General features: G+C 32.1%; 2 protein-coding genes across 6 annotated transcripts in view; one reads left to right on the forward strand and one right to left on the reverse strand.

The window, feature by feature from the left end:
• LOC133197465 (serine/threonine-protein kinase mig-15-like) overlaps window positions 1-2,726 on the forward strand; it is a 45,307-nt gene extending 42,581 nt beyond the window's left edge. For 4 of the 5 annotated variants that reach the window (XM_061333519.1, XM_061333520.1, XM_061333523.1 and 1 more), the window contains 5 exons: window positions 233-292; window positions 1,278-1,356; window positions 1,692-1,772; window positions 1,877-2,016; window positions 2,475-2,726. In XM_061333519.1, coding sequence (XP_061189503.1) covers window positions 233-292; window positions 1,278-1,356; window positions 1,692-1,772; window positions 1,877-2,016; window positions 2,475-2,558 — 444 coding nt within the window. In that variant the 3' untranslated portion in view covers window positions 2,559-2,726. The remainder of the gene's footprint in view (window positions 1-232; window positions 293-1,277; window positions 1,357-1,691; window positions 1,773-1,876; window positions 2,017-2,474) is intronic. The other variant, XM_061333522.1, reaches the window with a different exon arrangement.
• Window positions 2,727-5,508: 2,782 nt separating this feature from the next.
• LOC133196059 (uncharacterized) lies at window positions 5,509-19,477 on the reverse strand. Its single transcript, XM_061332008.1, has 7 exons — window positions 17,896-19,477; window positions 12,022-12,153; window positions 11,295-11,377; window positions 6,920-6,988; window positions 6,210-6,357; window positions 5,807-5,877; window positions 5,509-5,606 (listed from the first exon to the last, which is right to left on the reverse strand). The coding sequence occupies exons 1-6, from the start codon at window positions 19,475-19,477 to the stop codon at window positions 5,810-5,812; spliced, it is 2,082 nt and encodes a 693-aa protein (XP_061187992.1). The 3' UTR covers window positions 5,509-5,606; window positions 5,807-5,809.
• Window positions 19,478-21,097: the final 1,620 nt, after the last annotated feature.

Genomic DNA, 21,097 nt, shown 5'->3' on the forward strand with positions numbered 1-21,097 from the left:
TCCTATATTTTGTACCACTGGTTACTTTGTAGTACAATAGTCCTGTATTTTGTACCACTGGTAACTTTGTAGTGCAATAGTCCTATATTTTGTACCACTGGTTACTTTGTAGTACAATAGTCCTGTATTTTGTATCACTGGTTACTTTGTAGTACAATAGTCCAGTATTTTGTACCACTGGTTACTTTGTAGTACAATAGTCCTATATTTTGTACCACTGGTTACTTTTTAGTTTCGCAGTCACCCCCAGTCCCCGCCCCAATCGGGTATTTCCTCATTTTACGCCCACCAGGTAAATATTTTTAGTTTGCCTGCCAGATTCACTTGATTGACTTGACTAGTTCTCGTTTACCGGCAGTAGTGCTTCTGATCATAATTCTGGGATTTGTTTGAATTGCTTGTTTTTTTCAGTTTAGTTCTATACCCAACACATAACAGCAATAAAGAACTTACCAAGAACCTAAATGTTAGATCATATTTATTGTGGGATGGCTAGAAAAGTTTTAATCTGGTAGTTGAAAATATTTATAAGTTATTTGGCATGTTAGAGTATACATAAACTAGACAAATCTTCAAACGTAGAATAGATATCAAAAATACTATCTAAATATACCTTATTCATTGTATAAAGACAACACTAGGTCTTAAATAAGTAATACATCAGTATGTATAATTTTGTTATATTTTACTAATGCAGGTTTATATATATTTGCATGTTGGTGCTTAGAAGGTGATTATGTTTTCTGTCTGTTTTGCATTGTGTTAGATTTTTATTTTTATTAGAATGAAAACAATTGAATGTTTTTTTGTTGGACAGTGTTTTGCTGTAAGCATCATCCAGAGCACACACCTGCAAATTTACCAGAAATGCTACGCTAAAACAAGCCTGGAATAAAATTTCAGGTGTACCCCTACCAATTCCAGTAAATGACACATTATTCTTTTGACTGACAGATTTATTACTGATGCTCATAAATTGTACAGGCATGTTCTCATAATGCAGACCCTCCCTCTCAGATCATGCAAACACAAATTGTGCTGTGTTGAATTTGACGAATCTCAACAGACCTTGATAAAATTATAATTTAGAGTATGTTCTGATTCTGAAAGCTGATGGCATTGAAACTCAGACAATGGATATAAATACTATATTGGTAGCATTCATGTTATTGTAAAGTCTGATACATATAGTCATAATCTAAAGTAAAGTGTTTCATAATTTGAACCTACTCCCCTCATCTCAATACTCGATTAACAGTTTCTTTTTCTTTGTGCAGACTCAAGGCCCCATCCTGCCACACACTATCGTTATTTTACCTGACACCAACGGAATGGAGCTCCTCTGCTGTTACGATAGTAAGTTGTTTTATCTTCAGTGATATTTTCTATTTGGTAAGATACAATTAAAATATGACCTATACATGTCAGTTACATTCACACACACAAAAAAATACAGAGAGAGAGAGAGAGGAAATGCACAACATGACATGAAAATTAAATATATTGCATAAAGTTGAATGACCATACAGAATGATAAAATCTAATAGTCTGAACTACAGTGTACTACTAAAAGGCACTTAAATTTTGGTGTTCTTAGTGAAAGATCTTTCATTTTGTGTCCTGTATGAATTTCTAATAAATGTAGCTTAATTCTTGTCAGTTCTATTGATTACATTGTCTTGTTATTGTAGATGAGGGAGTTTATGTGAACTCCAGCGGCAGAGTCACTAAGAATGTCATTGTACAATGGGGAGAAATGCCCACATCTGTTGGTAGGTGGCGCTGTATTAGATATGCCACTTTTTTTTGGAAAATTAAGAATTTAAACTGTTAAGTCATGAATTGTTTTTTTTTTTAATCTGTGTTTTTATTTTAGCCTACATCAGCACTGGTCAGCTGATGGGGTGGGGAAACAAAGCCATCGAGATACGAGCAGCCGAGACTGGACACCTAGATGGAGTGTTTATGCACAAGAAAGCTCAGAAACTCAAGTTCCTGTGTGAGAGAAATGATAAAGTGAGTGTATTCTGTAGTCATTAAAGATGTTTGTGAAAACTCAGAAGCATGAGTTCTTTTGTAGGAGCAATGATTCAGTGATTGACAGTGTATTGTACAGATGTACCTATAACACATCTGGACAGCCAGTTTAGCAAACACTCAAAATAAAATGATTTGTTTTTGTTGTCCTCATGTGGCAGTATTGCCTTTAATTTTTACTATCCAGCAACTAGTTCTATACTTTTTCATGTGTGGGAGTCTGTAGCTACTTAACTTAGAAAATATTCATAACAGAACTTGAAAATTCTCTCCACAATTTTTTTTTACATTGGATCCTGCTTATTTTTTATTATATTTAATTGTTGGATGATTGTGCAAAACCACTAATTGGCATGAAAAAAAAATTAGCTTGTCTTTTAAAGAATTTGACTTGTTTTAAAAACTGTTTTATTTACATTGATTCATTTAATTTCCAGGTCTTTTTTTCATCAATGAGGTCGGGCTCAAGCTGCCAGATTTATTTCATGACTCTGAACAAACCAGGACTGGCCAACTGGTGAAACTGTTACCATGGAGATATTTAAATTTCTCAGGGTATCGAGAAATACACCAATGGGAAAGGAGCTAGGGTTACCATGGCAACATAAATATGTTATGAGTAACAGTTACACAATTGTAATTATGGACTATTAGAAAATTTGGAAATTGATGAGGCTATGTTTAGATCTGATATGTGCAGCTAATTCACTGCACGTTGTCTTTCTTTTGAATGTGTTTTTTCGATTTTCTTTTCGTTTCATTCCAGAAACAAAGACAAATTACCTTAAGTCTCTCATGTAAAATGTGTTTAATATTTTAAGAAGTATAATACTCAAACAAGTGCTAAATTATTCCTATCTCCAACAGATATATACTTACTTTTGTAAATACCTATAATGAACAATGCACAGTCTGAATTCTTCAGCAGTATGTAGCTTACCTGAGCCAGGCACTTAATATGGACTCATCTGACCTAAGTTTGTTCTCATCTATTTTAAATCTGATATGATTTTTTAATACTGAAAGATGGTTATTTTTCTAATCAAATTTTTCAAAATATATAGATGGAAACCATGATTTTGGGTTGTCCAATCTTTCTTCCTCATCTACAGAGGAACTGTCTCAAGACAATTAGGACATATTGAATGTGTACCTCAAGTGACCATAAAAAAGTTTCATGACATTTATGAATGGTGAAATTGTCTGTCAATCCTAAATGGCTGAGCTGTTTTTTTTCAGCCAGTTTTCTTAAATGTACGTTAGTTTTGTGTCCACTAGCCATTTGATTTAGTATCCCCAGACTAAAAAAAAAAAAATAGGTCCCTTTAAGCATGAGAAACAATGGAAAGAAAACTTTTATGTCTGGTTTTTAAGTCAAACATTTCATTCTAGTCAATGATTTTAAAAATAAAGATGTGGTGATTTAAATGTCAGATGAATGATTTTTACTTTTTTTTTTTAACCTTGAAGAATCACTACCATTCTGTGATACTGTGGGCTGTGTAGAAAATGTAAATATTGTGTAGAAAGAAATCATGTTACAAGAAACATGTACATTGTCTTTAAATGTGACAATATTTATTTTGTTTGTGGAATTTTATTTTTCATTTGAAAAAAGTTAATTGAATGAAATCCAAAGTAATTACATGTTAATAGAATAAAATATGTCAGAATTAAGTATCCCAGACAGTTTTTTTCAAAGCCTATGAATTTAAGAAAATTGAATTATCAATCTGTTTAATTTATTGATAAGATGTAGATTAACACTAAAAAAAAAAACAGATAAAAATTGCACAATAAGTCTCGTGTGAAATTACTTATTTTAGGGTTTTGGAGAGAATATAAAAAAAAATGTGTTCATTTTAGCATTTACATTGAAAACTCATCCCAAACATCCAAACTTAGCATCAATTGTATCTGTAAGAGGGGAAATCTGACATCTTGTTTTTCATTTTTGTGTCAATGACAGTTGCCTAGCAACTCCATAGATTACTACTAGTAATTCTGTAAATCGTGTATGCCTTGTATCCGTTTTGGATTTGTGTCGGGAGTGCGATCAGTATTAAGTGTCTCAGTGAGATTGTATATTCATTTGTCAAGCTTAGAAACAAAAGTGCAATTTTGATACTGATAATAAATGCATCTGCAATTTCATTTTGTGTTACTTATCTAAGTAGTGTATAAATCAGGACCTAGTGTCTAGAATGAAGAACCATTTGGTATAAAATGCCTCTTGACAAAACAGCCTGAAGTTATGTAACCAGTGTGGAGTTTTATTGTGGCAGCTTTTCTGACACATGCTTGATTTTATCGTTTCTTAGCTTCCTCCATGGACAGGTAAAATCTTCAGTATCACGGTATCTCAATCCCTGGTTCAGTTAAAGAATATTTGTCCACAGCAAATGTCTCGTTAGGAAGAAAGTGATGTTTTCATGCTTTAATGACACAAATCGTGCTGCAATAAGCTGCACGTCTTAAGAAAACTTGTGCTAAAGAAATCACGATATGCACATGCTAGCTCCAACCATGATACAATCTCCTGGTGACTAATGTATTTGACATTGCAGAGATGTCACTGGTCTCTTGACGGGACCGAGGTTGCTACAAGACTTTATTAAAATCCTAGAATAACTCAAAATTACAATATGTGTTCGCAAATCCATTCAGTCGCATTAATTAATTCAAAACTTACCGATTTTTGAATTATTAAACAACTAAACATTTTTAAATGTACAAAATTTGTAAAGAGAATTCAAAATTGAATTTTATTTCACACGTAACTTGCAGTCGGCGGCTCGATGAGTTAAGTTGAGGTTTTTCGATAATGATATTTCTGAAATTCTTGGTTTCTGAAACCATTATGCTCATGTCTTGCGCGAAATGTTGATAGTGTCAAAATTAATAAAAATTATCTTGCGGAAGTAATTTAAAGATACAATTCCATATTTTAAATTTAAATCATTAGAATTATACAAAATTACAGATCATATCACTTTTTTTAAAAAAAAAGTATTTGAAAATTTGTATATTTCAGGTGTTAAAAAAAGCACTTTTAAGAATTTTCCACTAGTACTTGCAAAGTGTTGCTGAAATTTCAAATTCAGCATTAAAAAACACTTTTAAAAAGTTAATCACTTTGAGTACATTTCAGTGTAAGTAGATAATTTTATGTTTCTTTCTCCTAAGTTTCTTGAACGAAATAAATATTGTTATATAAATAGAAAATACGCAAGTTAATGCAGAACTGGAACTTAGCATTTTTTTAAAATTTATTTTTATAAAATGCAAGAATAAAAAAAAAATAAAATTATAAATATTTGCACATGTGTAATCAAATTTATGATTGCAATGAACTTGAATACAACACCATTTTTATTCCATAAATTGCATGCTTTGGCAACGCACTTCGAAAAAATTACGCACTTTGAAATTTTTTTCAAAGTGCGTTATTTTACAAAGGGCGTTGTAACAATGCATTTTGCCAATCAATACCAAATACAATTTTAGAGAAAGTGTCAATCTTCTGTCTTCCAATGACAACTGGACACAAACTATAATCCAGAGTAAACCTAAAATATATTTGATGCTTTTTTTAATTCAACATATTATGCTTTTTTTTTTAATTCCAAATTGAAATTCATTAATTATTTAAAAAACAAAAAAGTTAAGAAAGAAACATATCGATACATTGAACCATATTGACACATTGTGTTGCGGCAAGATAAAATGATATAGTATAAATTAATACATGTAAAAGTCACAGTTGTACCGATTAACCAAATGAATATCTTGGGATCGTGGGTGATGCTTTGCCTCCGATAAAGTCAGAAATTGTCATATCTGTCAAAAAAAAAAAAAAAAAAAAAAAAAAAAAAAAAAAAAAGCCTCAAATATATGCAAGAAACAAAACAAACGTGTATATGAAACACGTGCGTATGTCTTTCTGATACTAGTATATCATCCTTAAACCCATAAATTCAGAGCAAACTCGAAGTCAAAGTTTATTTCAAGTTGGTAAAGGCACGATGGATCAAAAAAAAATTTAGGCCTTAGAAATCTTTATATATTAACGGGTTGAAAAGATTTTTTTGAATATGTCTCAGTAATAATTTATTAAAACCAAATTATAATAATTTAGTCTAAAATGTATGCTGTGTAAATTCAACACTTACTCTTTCTGAGTAGGAAGCAGTCTGCGGCGTTACATTTGTCCCCTTTACAGCAGGCATCACAAATAGCAGTGCCCTGGTCACCGTGGACATATCTATCAGTCCGGTCACTAACTTTTATATGGTCATTAGCTGCGAAAGCATAACAGATCTAACAAAAAAGTAAAACAGTGTAGATATATGTATGTAAGGAGGCCAGGAATTAAGAGTGAAATTAAGGTTCTTTATCCCTATGTACTCTCTTATAAAAATTTGCTTTTATAATAATGATTTTCCGAAAATAAATAGAAAGTATAACTAAAATCATTATGCAAAGAATTTCAGGATACTCTGCGGTGCAAAATTTCATAATAATCCCTTTTAACTTGATATTTTCAAGGAAATATTAGTCAGTTTATTCCAGTTATCCCTTATAGCAACGGATCAGTTAATCTTAAGGGTACTGCATGCTCTTGAGGAAGATGAAGATAAACTTTGTTGTTGCTGTTTTGTTTGTTTGTTTGTTTTGTTGTTGTTGTTGTTGTTTTTTTTTGTTTTTTTTTTTGTTGTTGTTTTGTTTTTTGGTTTTTGTTTGTTCTTTTCTTTTGTTTGTTTTGTTTTGTTTTGTTTTGTTTTGTTTTGTTTTTTTGTTTTTTTTTTTTTTTAATTAGCGCACGTAATTCTTCATCCATATGGTAATAGTATTTAAATGAAATAAAATATGAGGTACTTACACTTTCTTCCAGACAACCATAAACATAACGTACTGTTGATCCCACTACACGAATCCCAGTGTAGCAAACCTGATAAAATATAAAGATCAGAAATTCTTAATAAAGTACGTCGGCAAATAGACATTTACAATATGCTCTAACTATCTACGTAAATATTCATATTTCTGGTACGAAATGTAACGGTTGTTTTTATCAATTTTGAAACACTGTTTGATATACTGGGATTTATTTTGGGATCAACTGTACGTTATGTTTATACTAGTATTTTATAAGGTTCATATGGTGACATATTTCTGCCCCTTGTGTGCAAGTTATTTTTCTATCAAATATGTCGACATGCAAGATAAATATGTTGACATGCAAGATAGTTATGTCAACATGCAACGTAACTATGTTGACATTCAAGAAAATTGCAATCAAATAAAAATTATAAAAAATCTTCAAAAATCTCAAATATTGCCCACATGTGACATCCAACATGCTAGATGCTACTTATTTATGTGAACATGCATTTTGTTTATGTTAACATGCGAGATAAATATGTTGATATTCAAGTTATTTATGCCAACATGCAATTTGGTTATGTTGACATGCAAGATAAATATATTGATATGCAACTTATTTATGTCGACATGCAACTTATTTATGTCAACATGCAACTTATTTATGTCAACATGCAACTTGGTTATGTTTACATGCGAGATAAATATGTTGACATGCAACATATTTATGTCGACATGCAACTTATTTATGTTTACATGCATTTTTCAGATACAGTTCTGCTATGACCTTAACCTTAGACCTTGAAACATAGTTCAAGGTCACTACACACCCTTTAAAAGAGACCTCGGACGAACAGGTGGACGGACGGACACACTAATTACTATAGGTCGCCCGCAGAGAGGGGCCCTAAAAACATTTAATAATCTACGGTCACGTTTCTGAATCGCCAGGACATTTTATCCAAGGAAGTTCAATTCATACTTTGTTGTCCACCTCATATTATAGAAAATAATTTAAACTGCAACATTTGCTTGAATAAATTTTCGATCATTAAAATCAACTTCGATTTTACCGACAAAAAAAAAAAAAAAAAAAAAAAAAAACAGAACTGTGCCTCATTGCACGTGTCTTGGGTACATGTAGTAACGAATCTGCACGCTCGCACAAATGTTCAAATTGTGTATCACAATTTCTTTTGCATTTAAATTTAATCATTTAATTCAAAATCTTATCATTTTGAAAATCGATCATATTTAAAAAAGTATATATCCAAAATGAAATCACAAATTGATCATATTCACTGTAAAATTTTTCGCCATTCCTGGGTCTTCAGACATTTACATCGATTTGTGATTTCATTTTTGGATATTTACTTTTTTAAAATTATATATACTAGATGAAATCCCGCGCAAGCGCGGGGTTTTGAATTTATACCACTACCGATAGAAAATACATTGCAGCCCACAGGGTTATAGCAGGAAGAAATACTTTGTTCAAAATCCCGCATGTGCGTCTCCATCCCCCCACCCCCTTTTGTAAAAACTTGAAAAAATAACAATTTCATTAATTGATGTTTATTGTGAAACCTGTTATACTATGTTATGGATATATTGTATGTTCTTATTTCATTTCCGTCAAGGATAAATTAAAAGCAACGAATCGAATATGCACAATTTACTGATAAATTGATTTTTTTTTTGTGTGTGGGGGGGGGGGGGGGTAAAATTCACAGGTACGTGTGTCTTGGTTTATAAATATGTATGTGTCTTATTGATATGTAAAAAATGTACTTTACCTTTTTTTCACATATCAATAAGGTTCATACATATATATAAACCAAGACGCAAGTATCTATGTAAAAATAAGCTTTTAACGCCCTATGGATAGGCCGAGTATTTGATACAAAAGAATGTATCCCCCCCCCCAAAAAAAAAAAAAAAAACCAAACCAAAAACAAAACAACACCAAAAAAAAAAAATAAAAAAAAAATAAAACTGAAATGTATTGATTTAAGCACAAAATTTTACAGCTTTAATTGTATTTGAACAATATCTTATTCATTAATTTTCTCTTTTCATGTTAAGCAGTGAGGAATATATACACATTTTACCGATAAATTTATTAGGAAAACCTGCTACATATATGTAATAGTCTTTCGATATATAATTCCCAACTTATAGTGTTATCAATGATTTACCATTATTTCAATGACCATTCACACATAAGCTTTTCTTATGTTCCTATACAGCTATAATTGTCTATAATTGTCTCGTTTTTCTTTTTAACATCGGGCTTAATGCTATCTGATATTCTAGAAGCTTCCGTCAATATTAAGATCGGTGAATGACAAAAATAATTTGCACATAATTTCCCTTTTTAATCGGTTACCACAAGTTATTTCTTTTATGTAATTTAAATCAAGTTTTGATTGAATAATTCAGTGATGACGTTTTATGAAATAAATAAACGATTGATTGTTGTCAGTTTCATTGAAAATTGCCAGTAACTTAGATCCGCCAACCGGAAACGCCACCGTACTCAGGTTTTTGCTGTTTCATGGCTGTTTATAGAAAATAAAAGTAGACTTTTAATTTAATGTACGATATTTACAATGCGAGTGAAATCTAAATATAGTTTACGGACATCATATTGTATCTAGTGTATTCTTAGAGGAGTAAGTAAAAACTCTGGTGCATCCGTTTCGGAGTTTATATGCAAAATTTATTAATTTATAAGTATAGATATATCTGCTACTCAACAAAACTAAGTTGCATGTCAACATATTTATCTCGCATGTCAACATAACTAAGTTGCATGTTGACATAAATAAGTTGCATGTTGACATACCTAAGTTGGATGTTGACATAAATAACTTGCATGCCAACATATTTATTTCGCATGTCAACATAAATAGCTTGCATTTCAAAATAAATAAGTAGCATCTATCATATTGGAAGTCACATTTGGGCAATATTGGAGATTTATTAAAGATTTTTTATAATTCTTATTTGATTGCAATTTTCTTGCATGTCAACATAGTTATGTTGCATGTTGACATAACTATCTTGCATGTCAACATATTTATCTTGCATGTCGACATATTTGACAGAAAAATAACTTGCACACATGGGGCAGAAATATGCCACCATAGGTTCACTATATTATGATTAATATTGTGCGATCAACTATACGCTGACTTTTTATGTCATCATGCAAGTTATATTTTAAGATGCAAGATGATTATGTTAACATGCAAGTTATTTATGTCAACATGCGACTTTTTTTATGTTAACATGAAATTTATTTATGTCAACATGCGACTTATTTAGGTCAACATGCGAGGTATATTTTAACATGCATGATATTTATGTCAGGATAATATGCAGGATAATAAGTTGCTTGTCAACAAACATATCTCGCATGTTGACATAATTAACTCGCATGTTAACACAAATATCTTGCATGTTGACATAAATAAGTTGCGTGTCTACATGATTATCTTGCATGTTGACATAAATAAGTCGCAAATTAACATGAATAAGTGGCATGTCAACATAATTCTGTTGCATCTTGCTTGTATGATGTCATATAATGGCATTAGTAAGTAAGTTTACCAACAATAAAATTAGACTCTCTAAAGAGATTGGTAACTTGCATGCCAACATAATTATTTTGCATGCTGACATAAATAATTATGTTGCATGTTAACATAATTTATCTTGTATGTAGGGGCAGAAATATACCACCATAGCCTAACAATATGTATGAAAAAACTTCAGTCAACATTCCACTTAACGATAGAATATATTTGCTGACAAGGTCATTGTATTGACCATAGAATTTGCGAAATGTTGACAAACTGGATTGTTGATATCCTTGTATCATCGACTTATTTGTCAATAGCTTGCCTCGATTAGTCGTACATAGAACACGCTCTTGCATGTCCAATCAACTGGGAGACATGCTGTATAGATAAAAGGTAAAGATAACGAAAAGTGATCGGTCTCAAAAAAATCAATAAACGATACAAATATGTGAAAAGGTCATAAAACACAGACCACTGGAAATTCCAGAGGTGGGATCAGGTGCCTAGGAGGAATAAGCATCCCCTGTTGACCGGTCACGCTCGCCGTGAGCCTATGTATTGATCAGGTAGACGGAACATTCCGTAGTCAAATTCAGTATAAAAAACAAAGGCCTGACAGTTGGTATAAAACAAGTCAGCATTAACTGTTTAGAAAATATAGATTAAAGTAAACATTACTAACTTAAAAACCCTCCATAAAGAAAGTGGCATATCCAAATACTTTAATGTTTACATGTATAACTGGATGCTTTAAATGTCATTCCATCTATGGTACTCTTCCCTTACCTCATTTGGATGACAAGGAATGACAGGACAGGGTTGAAGAGGATTATGAACGCCATCACAGGCTAAACAGGTGTCCAACCGAACTAGGGAAATCAACGAAAAAAGCAAATGATATTACATATTTTTTGGAGATACAATTTAATCTGGCAATCTTAAAAACATTTTATGCAAGTTTATATCAATTTACAAGTTTGTATTTTCGATTTCAAAACATTGAAAGGTTTTAGTAAAACAATCTTAATTAGTTTAGTAAAAATCAATGTATTTGTGTTTTAATTCAATTCAGATAAAAATGATTTCCGTATTTAAATGAAATGCATTCTTTATATTTCTTTATAAAAAGAATGTTTGTACTCTACGTCACTTGTATCAATACATCAATATTTTGATTTTTTGGATCTTAGTCGTAAGTTTTTTGCAAAACGGGCCCGAAGTCGAATGTTGACTGACGTTTTTCATACAAATTGTTAGGCCATTATTTTCACACTGAATTGTCTACGAATTTTTCCGTTTTCCCGATCCTGACAAGGAGCACACGGTGGGTGTGACGAGTTGACAGCGGATGCTTACTACATGGCACCTGATCCCACCTCTGATGTTTTTAGAGGTCCGTGTTTGCTCTGCTCCAATTTTTTATTGTTCCAATGGACTTTTGAGCTTGATTACTGTTCGTTATCTTCATATTTCATCTAAACATTCAGGATTTTTTTCCAATATAAGTACTTACAGCAGAGCCCACAAGACTTCTTACAAAAGATGGCCGTGCTGGGGTCGCTACAGATATTTTGGAGGGCAAACTGATCTGAACAATCCTCGGGACTTGTATCGATACAAGGAGCAGACTTAGTTGAACCATAATCTAAAAGGACAAAGCATGAAAAGTCCTAAATGATCCTTTTGAATCTCTCTCAAATCCTGTTCAGTATTTATCAGTATAAACCATGATTTAAATCATGCCTTTATGATAAAGCGTACAAATTCTAAATAGTAACATATACAGTTGGGAATTTCTGTTTCTCTAAATTTCAGCATGAAATTTACAATTTTAAAATACATTGTCTGGTATTTTAGCTATACATGGACATATTTGCACGTTTCTTTCTTTCTTTTTTAAAAATCAAACATTGGTTCAAATTTTATTAGAAAAATCACTCTACTAACGAATTTTGAAAATAATGTTCAACCTCAATCAATGATTTCAACTTTACTTGAAATCTCATTATGTCACAGTTCAAACGAAATGATTCCGGTTTCTACAAATGAGGATGTATGGTTTAAGAATATCAGCTTCTCAGCCAAGGAATGATAACTCTTTAAATTATTATTTAATTAAAAATGTCTAGAAATGAAGCTTGAAATTGAAATCATTTCATATCTCTATTTGATATATCATTTCCCTACATTGTATGATGAACTATAATGATGAACTTTGAAGAAAATACCATGGGTAAAATATATATATTGCTTAAGAGCCATTTTTGTGAGCATTTTCATTTTACTTAACTACTGATATTCAGAACCTGAGGTTTGACTACCTTAAATGCAAAATGAAAGTGTTTCCCGACCGACATGAAATAAAAGAAAAAGTCCTTCTGCCCCTCGTGTTCCCACATATTGCATCTAAGCCATCATTCGATAAAACTAAAAGGTAATATATTTACCAGTGAAACTCTCCATATTCCGGCTATTATTTCTTTTAAGAGAAAATTAAAGATAAAAATATGATATAGGTCGATATATGAAATTAAAAGTATTTTTCTCGGAATAATGAATAAAGTTATATATCTTTAAGTATTTGTCAGAAAAACACCATGCCATTAAAAATTAGAGATGTTTTGGCAAGCTCTGGTTGAGCCTCGCTGTTCGATGATTTTTGTATATGTATATTGTAATTAAGTTTTGATTTTACAGTCTATATCAAACTCTATTATGTACATTTATACCTTAAAAATCAAATTGGAGAAAGAAATCGGATTTACAAGAAAAAAACATTTTTTTTTTCTGTAAAAATTATCTATGAAGCATAGAATGGTAAACAAATCACTTACCATAAAAACAAATGCAGAAAACTGTAACTGAAAGAGCGCATTAATAATAATAATAATAATCAAGATGACAATTATACTTATTATTACACAAGAATTGATATCATACATTCAATAATAAATCAGCTTGTACTCACATAATGATGTTTTCATGCCTATATAATAGATTTACTCTTTTATAATATTTTCAATTAAAGGAAAACATTTAATTATTTATCCCTTAAGCAGCCTTTACAGTGACATTAGCTTATGAACTTATTCCTAGTATAGCAACATAACACATAATTCAATAGAGACATGAATGTCACGCCCAAGCATTTAATTAGTAATGGAAGATGAAAAATTTGTATTAGTGTATGAAATTTGATGAAAATATCTTGATTGGTCTCTTAAAAACAGTTTTTGACACAACAAATAGTTAGGTCAAAGGTCAGTAGGAAGATCAAGGTTTTAAAAAAAGTTGATAAATTCTCATCAAGTTATATATAATATATGACACGAAGCTGACGTTTTTCATACTAATTGTTAGGCGGTTATTTAAAAACTGAATTGTCTACGGATTTTTTTTTTACGTTTACTCGATCATGACAATGAGCACACGGCGGGTGTGACCGATCGAAGGGGGATGCTTGCTCCTTCATAGCACCTGGTCCCACCTCTAATGTATTTTAAAGGTCCGTGTTTGCTCTGTCCCGATTTGTATAGTTTCAGTGGACTTTTGAGCTTGGTTGATGTTCGTTATCTCCTTATTTCATTAAAGAAAAGTGAGGTCAAAGGGAAGGTCAAGGTTAAAAAATTGATGCAGGTAATATGTATCAGCATATAAGGTTTTATAAAAATATATTGAATAGTTTCTTTGAAACTGAGATAAACATAAAATTGAGAAAAGTAAGGTTATGGTCAAAGTAAAGGTCAAGGCCAGAATTGTTGATGCAATTGAATAGCTCTCAATTATATGTATCAGCATATGAAGTTTGATAAAAAAGATATCTTGAAAAGTTTTTTTGAATACACAAATTGAAGAAAAGAGAGGTCAAGATCAAATGAAAGGTCAAAGTAAAAAAAAATGAATTTCAAACATTGATCATTTAAGACTGCAAATAAAGCAACTATCAATAATATGTAGAATATTCATGAATAATATTATTCATGTCATATCCTAGAAAAAATAATTTTAGTTGAAAACTTATTTCAGACATATACCTACAAAGATGATTACTTACTGGTTTGCACGTATAGTCCCGAGGTTTTATCTTCGAGGACAAATTCATGACAGATTCCGTTGTGTCATGTCAAACACCGATAATATGGAACTCTGATATAATTCCTTCGCCAAAGTGTTCTTTTTCTTTATCAAAAAGAGAAATATTTTAAGGTATACATGTAACTCTACGGTATCTCTCTCTCTCTCTCTCTCTCTCTCTCTCTCCATGTGTGTGTGTGTGTGTGTGTGTGTGTGTGTGTGAATACATTGATATTAAGCTCTTTATGGAGCTATGTACTATACTCATAAAAATCCTACATTATATTTATCGTTTGCATTTTAAAATATTTACTATAATTTGTTTGTATTTATTTTAAATGTGACTATAAAGCTGCGAATGAAATAGTTATCAAACCTCCCTTCTACGTTTTCTATCTGCACATCTTTTTTAAAGTTACCTTTGTTTCACTTTACCAGTTTTATCTTACATTGCTTTTTTTCTCATTAATTTTTATAAGTAACATGTTTTGATTTTTCAACAAAATGGGTCCTTAAAACATATTAGAATAAATCTATTATCTCTTCTGGTACTTGTTGATTTTGTCTATAAATCCACGTGTCATATCACGTGCTATTTTTCAAGTATTCTTGTTTTACTGGGATTTTATTATCATTAAAGATACACAAATAAATCGACGAAGAACTTACGTAAACCTACAAAAAAGCATAATCATGACTTCTGTTGATATGCAGAAAAGGATAGTGAACCGTGATCTGATCCAGATAAGTTGATGTGTACTGTTATATGAAGATAATGTACAGCACTCAAGCTCAAAAGTCCATTGAAACAATACAAGTGTTGAGCAGAGCAAACACCAACCTCTAAAAGCATCAGAGATGGGATTAGGTACCATGGAGGAGTAAGCATCCCCTGTCAACTGGTCACCCCGCCGTTTGCTCCTTGTCATGATCGGGCAAATGGAAAAATCCGTAGACAATTCAGTGTGTAAATAATGGCCTAACTAACAATTGGTATGAAAAACGAGAGTGAGCATTCGACTTAATGATATATTGTATCGACCATTGACCTGATTTGGTCTGTCGTAAGTCAGATATGGTCCAAATGTTTTTTTTCTTTCCACATTAGCATTGAGAGGAAGTGACCGTCCTTGTCAAGTATGTGTGTTAACATAACATATCAGGATATATGACAGAGCATCTGTACAGATTCCACGATAATGCATCGATAGTCCAGATGGATGTCTCATGTAGGAGAAACGAAGGTTTTCCCGGCCATCTGTTTCCACTACAGCACTACAGTTATATTTCCTATAGTTCCAGTTACAATGAATCTCTATTATGCTTTTCAGTATAGTAGGTTGGATAGGTACTGTGGAATTATGTTTTTCCTTCAGAAAAAAAGTTTATCCCAATAGAACCTCAGCTCGAATATAGCTTAAGGAAGTGAAGACATGGTAAAATGAATTCATTTCAATCAGAATTTCAATAAGGCTCCGGTAGATTTATTACATACCAAAAGACAAGATATAAGCAAAAAAAATCATCTCTTTTCTCTCTTGATATGAATAAGACTTTACAGAAATATGAAAACATTCTTGAATGCACTGTCTTAACGCTGTTATACATGTTCATTTAAAGCTTGTCGACGCAGTTTTCTGGCCAGTTACATGTAGTGCAGGCAGTCTTTTCTTGATGAAAGAATCCCTTTCTGATTTTGAAAAAATATGCCTTTTCCTTCAAACATTTACAAATATTCTACAATTATTTCTTTGCTTTTTTATTTTTTTGTCCGCAAGTACTGTTTCTTACAACGAATCCTATGTCTTAGGAGGAAAACAAAAAAAAAATCTTGAAATATATTAGACAGTTAGGCTGCAGCAGATGTATGCTAGATGATAAGATGGAGCAAGTAAAAGCATACGAAAAACACACCTTTGTCATTAGTACAAAATAAAATTTATCTTCATTCCATTATATATTAACGCTGTGTTTGAGAGTCTGAACTTTTTTCCTGTTTATTTTTATCTGGCGTCTCCAGGGGTCCGTGTTTTTTGTCCTGTTCACGTTGATTTGTATTTCTTAATTGATTTATAGGATTGATCAGTTATTTCACATTTGTTATCAGTTTTTTTTAAAATCTATTTGGCCTTTGTCCATGCAAGAAATCAGAAAAAAATTACCACCTTAAGTATTGATTTACATGAAAAACCATCCGTTTTAGAGAAGTCATTGTCATCAGAAAAAAAATTGTCAGGCCTGGGACCAAACTCAGGAATTAGTAGTACAGGCATCAATAAAACATCTGTTGAATTCCACATAATTTTTCTCAAGGTTTGATTATGGAACAGGAAAAAGCACTCATGGTATTTGCGTTCTTTAGTTGTTTATGACTCTGTATCGATTTCCTGACAGTAGTTGAAAATAGAAACAAAGGTGAAAATATTTTTTTTTATCTTTTAATACTTTTTTTATTTTAAACATATACCAACTGTCATTTTCAGCAGGCAAAAAATGTTCAAAAACAACAAAGTATTGATGAACAAACAAATTACTGTTACTCATATTCACCTAAATAGGGAAAATAAATGATACTTAAGTATTCAATTACTTTATCATGGTCTAATATAATATCTTAAATGAACTACTTGGAATTGATTTTAAACCACGAACTTCACGGTAGATTTCTGTTCATTCAATTTTTAATCGAAGGACAGATCTCTTTGCATAAATGGGTAAATCCCCATACACCTTTGATTGGACCTGGATAACGAATTATTTTTTCTATGTATCCAAATAAATTTCTTGTAAACCCAAGTCCGATCAAAAATGTTTCAAACTATCGATAAGCTTTACTACGTGCTAAAATGCATCTTGAGGTCGTTTTTTTTTTGCCATTCTCTATCCAGAGTTGTCTTCCGCTACGCTCCCAAAACCTCTGTAAACGCTTGATGTACAAGATTCTTGTATAAGTATTGAAAAGTGAATATTTAGAGCTCGATTCATAATAAATAAATGTAACTATCAATAAAGATTATATTTTTATGTCATCCTAATTTTTTTTAAATTACTAGTTATGGGAAAAAAGTATAAAAGAGAGTAATTTTTTTTTTATATTAATAGCAATTAGAAATGAAGACAATTGCAATGTATTGTCTCTTTTTTGTTTGAGTCTATGCATATTTCGGTAATTCAATAAACAAAAGCTTATTTAAAGAATTTTTTTAAAAAATCTAATTACCATTACCTGTCAAAAAGTCCTGTCTCTTGATATACCTGTATATACAGAAAATATTACTAAACCGTGACCCGATCCAGAGAAGGTGATTTTTACCATCAAAAGCCATACTGTATGATCTAAACATTCCCTGTTGTTTCCTCAGTAGCATAAAGAGGAATTGGCCGTCCTTGTCAAGCACGTGTATTGTATGTGTGTTAACATCACATACGAGGATATGTGACAGAGTATCTGTACAGATTCCGCGAGGATCCAACGGTAGTCCAGATGGATGTCTTTTGTAGGAGAAGCGATGGTTTCCCCGACCATCTGTAACCACTACAGCACCACAGTTATAGTGCCGAGTGTCAGATACAAGAATATCTCTATTATGATTTTCCGTGATGTAGATAGGACAGCTATAAAGCGTTTTATCTGAAGTTTTATTCTTTATAGTCTGGACGAGTTTCAAACTGCTGTTGTACCGGATCACTTTGCTATGTGAATATCTGCGTTTTTCTGAATTATATCTACCCATCCCTACCAGCAGATCTCCGTTAAAGGGTGAGAAGTAGACACAAAGTGGAGAATCCAGTCCTGTTTTCCCTATCAGTTTTGTTGTTTTTGAATCGAAGGAAATTTTGTTGATGTTGAATTTATCATCAATAAATATCAACTCTCCCGAATTTGTCGCTGTATGAACTCCATAATCACTGTTTATTACGTTTATTTGCTGAGTGAGAGTGTCTCCTGCCGAGTTTGTCTTGATGAGATTATTAGTATCACTGACCCAAAATTGGTCTGAGGACATATAGGAGATGTGACGACAGGCAAGCAAACCTGTGACAGCGACTGATTTCTTTAACACAGGTGAAGACATTGGTTTTAGTACCCACTCATTTCCTACTTCTCGTTTTCCTTCACCTGTGATGTGAAAGGCTCCCAAAAGTTTGGTTACTTTGTCTTTGTTGATCTTCTCATTCAAGAGGAGAATTGACAATTTAAAGATATCGGACTTTTCTTTTTTTATTTTAGTTTTCTTGAAAAATGGAAGGAATTGCAAGGGTTTCTTTGATAACAGAACGCATCTATTTTCATATTTCTCAAAAATGGAAATACGCCTTTGTAATTTTTTCTTCATAGATTGCAAGCAAAAGACCAAATTAAATGAGGTTTGGCTTAATTGCTCAGGAAATATAACATCTATTTGATGTTTGAGCCTCTGAACCTTGTTTGTTATCTTTGGGACGATCCTGGCGATATCTAATTGAAGAGTTTCCATTTCTGTTTTGAAATCGGCTTTCATGGAGGCTAAAGAAGCTCTATTCATCGGAAGAATCTCACTTCTAAAGTGAAGAATTCTACTTTTGTACAGTTGTCTGTTCCTTTTATATGCTGATTTGATATCTAGGACCTCATGTTTTCTGTGTTCTGAACAATTAAAACAGACAGGAAGCTCACATGATGCGCACCACATCTCATAAATTCTGTCTGGATGTCTTTTACAAATTTCATGTGTTGTAATTTCTCCAAACCTTTCTCTCTTTATCTCGACGTCATGCATTTTCATATCCAAGTCGACGACATGTTTTTCTTTACATCGGGAACAGAGGCCTTGTTCACATGTGTTACAGTAATATTCCCTTTTCCGATGAGTACATTTAAATACTTTCTCAGTAGATTTCACTCTCTTTTCCATTTTTTACACAGTATTTATAAAGAATCCTGACAATGAAAAAAAAAGACTTTTGACAAATTAATCTGTCTTTCATGTATGAAGATCTACACTTAATTTAACGTATTGATATTATTAGCAGAATGTTACTAGCTTATGTTTAACATAAATATATTGCTATATGATGTTTTCCCTTCAGAAAAGAGTTTACCCTATGGTAAACGTACCTTGAATATGAACTTTAGCAAGACACGATAATATGAATTCTTTTTAAAGTGAAATATACGGAGATAACGAACAGTATTCAAGCTTAAAAGTCCATTAAACATTACAAAATAGGTGCACAACAAACACGGACCTCCAAAACATCAGAGATGGGATCAGGTGCCATGGAGGAGTGAGCATCCCCTGCCGACCGGTCACACCCGCCGTGTGCTACTTGTCATGATCGGAAAATAACGGAAAAATCCGTGGACAATTCAATGTGTAAATAATGGCCTAACAATTAGTATGAAAAACGTCAGTCAGCATTTGACTCAATGATAAATTGTATTTGCTGACAGGGTTAAAAATTACAATTCAGCCAAGGAGATATGTCAAATATTATTTTTTTAAAAAATGAAGACAGATGCAAAAATGACGCATGCCCTTTTTCCTCTGGTGAAATTAACAAGACCTACCAGAAATACGGAACATTCTTGAAAGCACCGTCTTATCTCTGTTACGCATGTGCATTTACAGATTATCGTCTCACTTTTGTGGCCAGTCGGTACAAGTCACAATTGTGTTCATAAATCCATTTTCTGTTTTTTTCCCCAAAATAATGTTCTTCCACAAAATTTGAAATTTCAATTTGAAGCTTCTTATTTTCTTGTACACATGTACTATTTTCTTAAAACAAACCAGACGCCCCAGGATGGAATCCTAGAAGAAATCTAGACACATTTAAAACAGTAAGGCTATAGCAGGTGCACTTTATTATAAGATATGGAAAGCTAAAAAATAGCTTCCAATAATACGTTATAAAACATATCTTGAATTTCTTTTCACACTTTAGCTTATCGCTGCACTCAAGATTCCAAACTTTTTAAACATATTTCTTATATGATGTTTTCAGGAGTCTGTGCCTGTTCACAATCCATATTCTTGAATGCATTTTTTAAATAGGTCAATGCTCGTTATCTTCAATATTTTCATTGCATGTGTATTTGAATAAAGTACGTCTATTTGGTTTTGGTATATACATAAATGTGCATTATCCATGCAAGTAACCAAAGAAAAAACTTATTACCTTGAGTATGAAGATACTTAGAAGCCTTCCGTCTCAGATAAAACATTATCACCAGAGAACAATGTCAGGCCCTAGACCAGTTAGTATGTGAATCTGAACAAAACCTCCTCTATTGAATTCCACATCAGTTATCTCTAAGGTTTCCGTGATCACGGAACAGGACAAACACTTCAGGATGTTTGGGTCCCTTAGTTCTTTATGATTCTGTATTGATTTCTGGGGTGTTTTTGCACATGGAATAACAGTCAGGGAAGAGGCAGGTATTCATTGTCGTTTTATTGTTTATATACTAGTGAATCAAAGCTTTAAAATTTTCTACATGGTAAATCCAAGTTTCAAAATTTTTCAACTAA

The sequence above is a fragment of the Saccostrea echinata genome, unplaced genomic scaffold (assembly GCF_033153115.1).
Source record: "Saccostrea echinata isolate AGI-Se365-2 ecotype Australia unplaced genomic scaffold, CSIRO_AGI_Sech_v1 ptg000030l, whole genome shotgun sequence".
Classification (NCBI taxonomy): domain Eukaryota; kingdom Metazoa; phylum Mollusca; class Bivalvia; order Ostreida; family Ostreidae; genus Saccostrea; species Saccostrea echinata.

Coding starts and splice junctions, on each gene's coding strand:
- LOC133196059 (XM_061332008.1), bottom strand. CDS start 19,477: ATGGAAAAGAGAGTGAAATCTACTGAGAAAGTATTTAAATGTACTCAT. Junction 12,154..17,895: donor ATACAGTATGGCTTTTGATG/GTAAAAATCACC, acceptor TTGTCCTTTTAG/ATTATGGTTCAACTAAGTCT. Junction 5,878..6,209: donor CTGCTTCCTACTCAGAAAGA/GTAAGTGTTGAA, acceptor TTTTTTTGACAG/ATATGACAATTTCTGACTTT.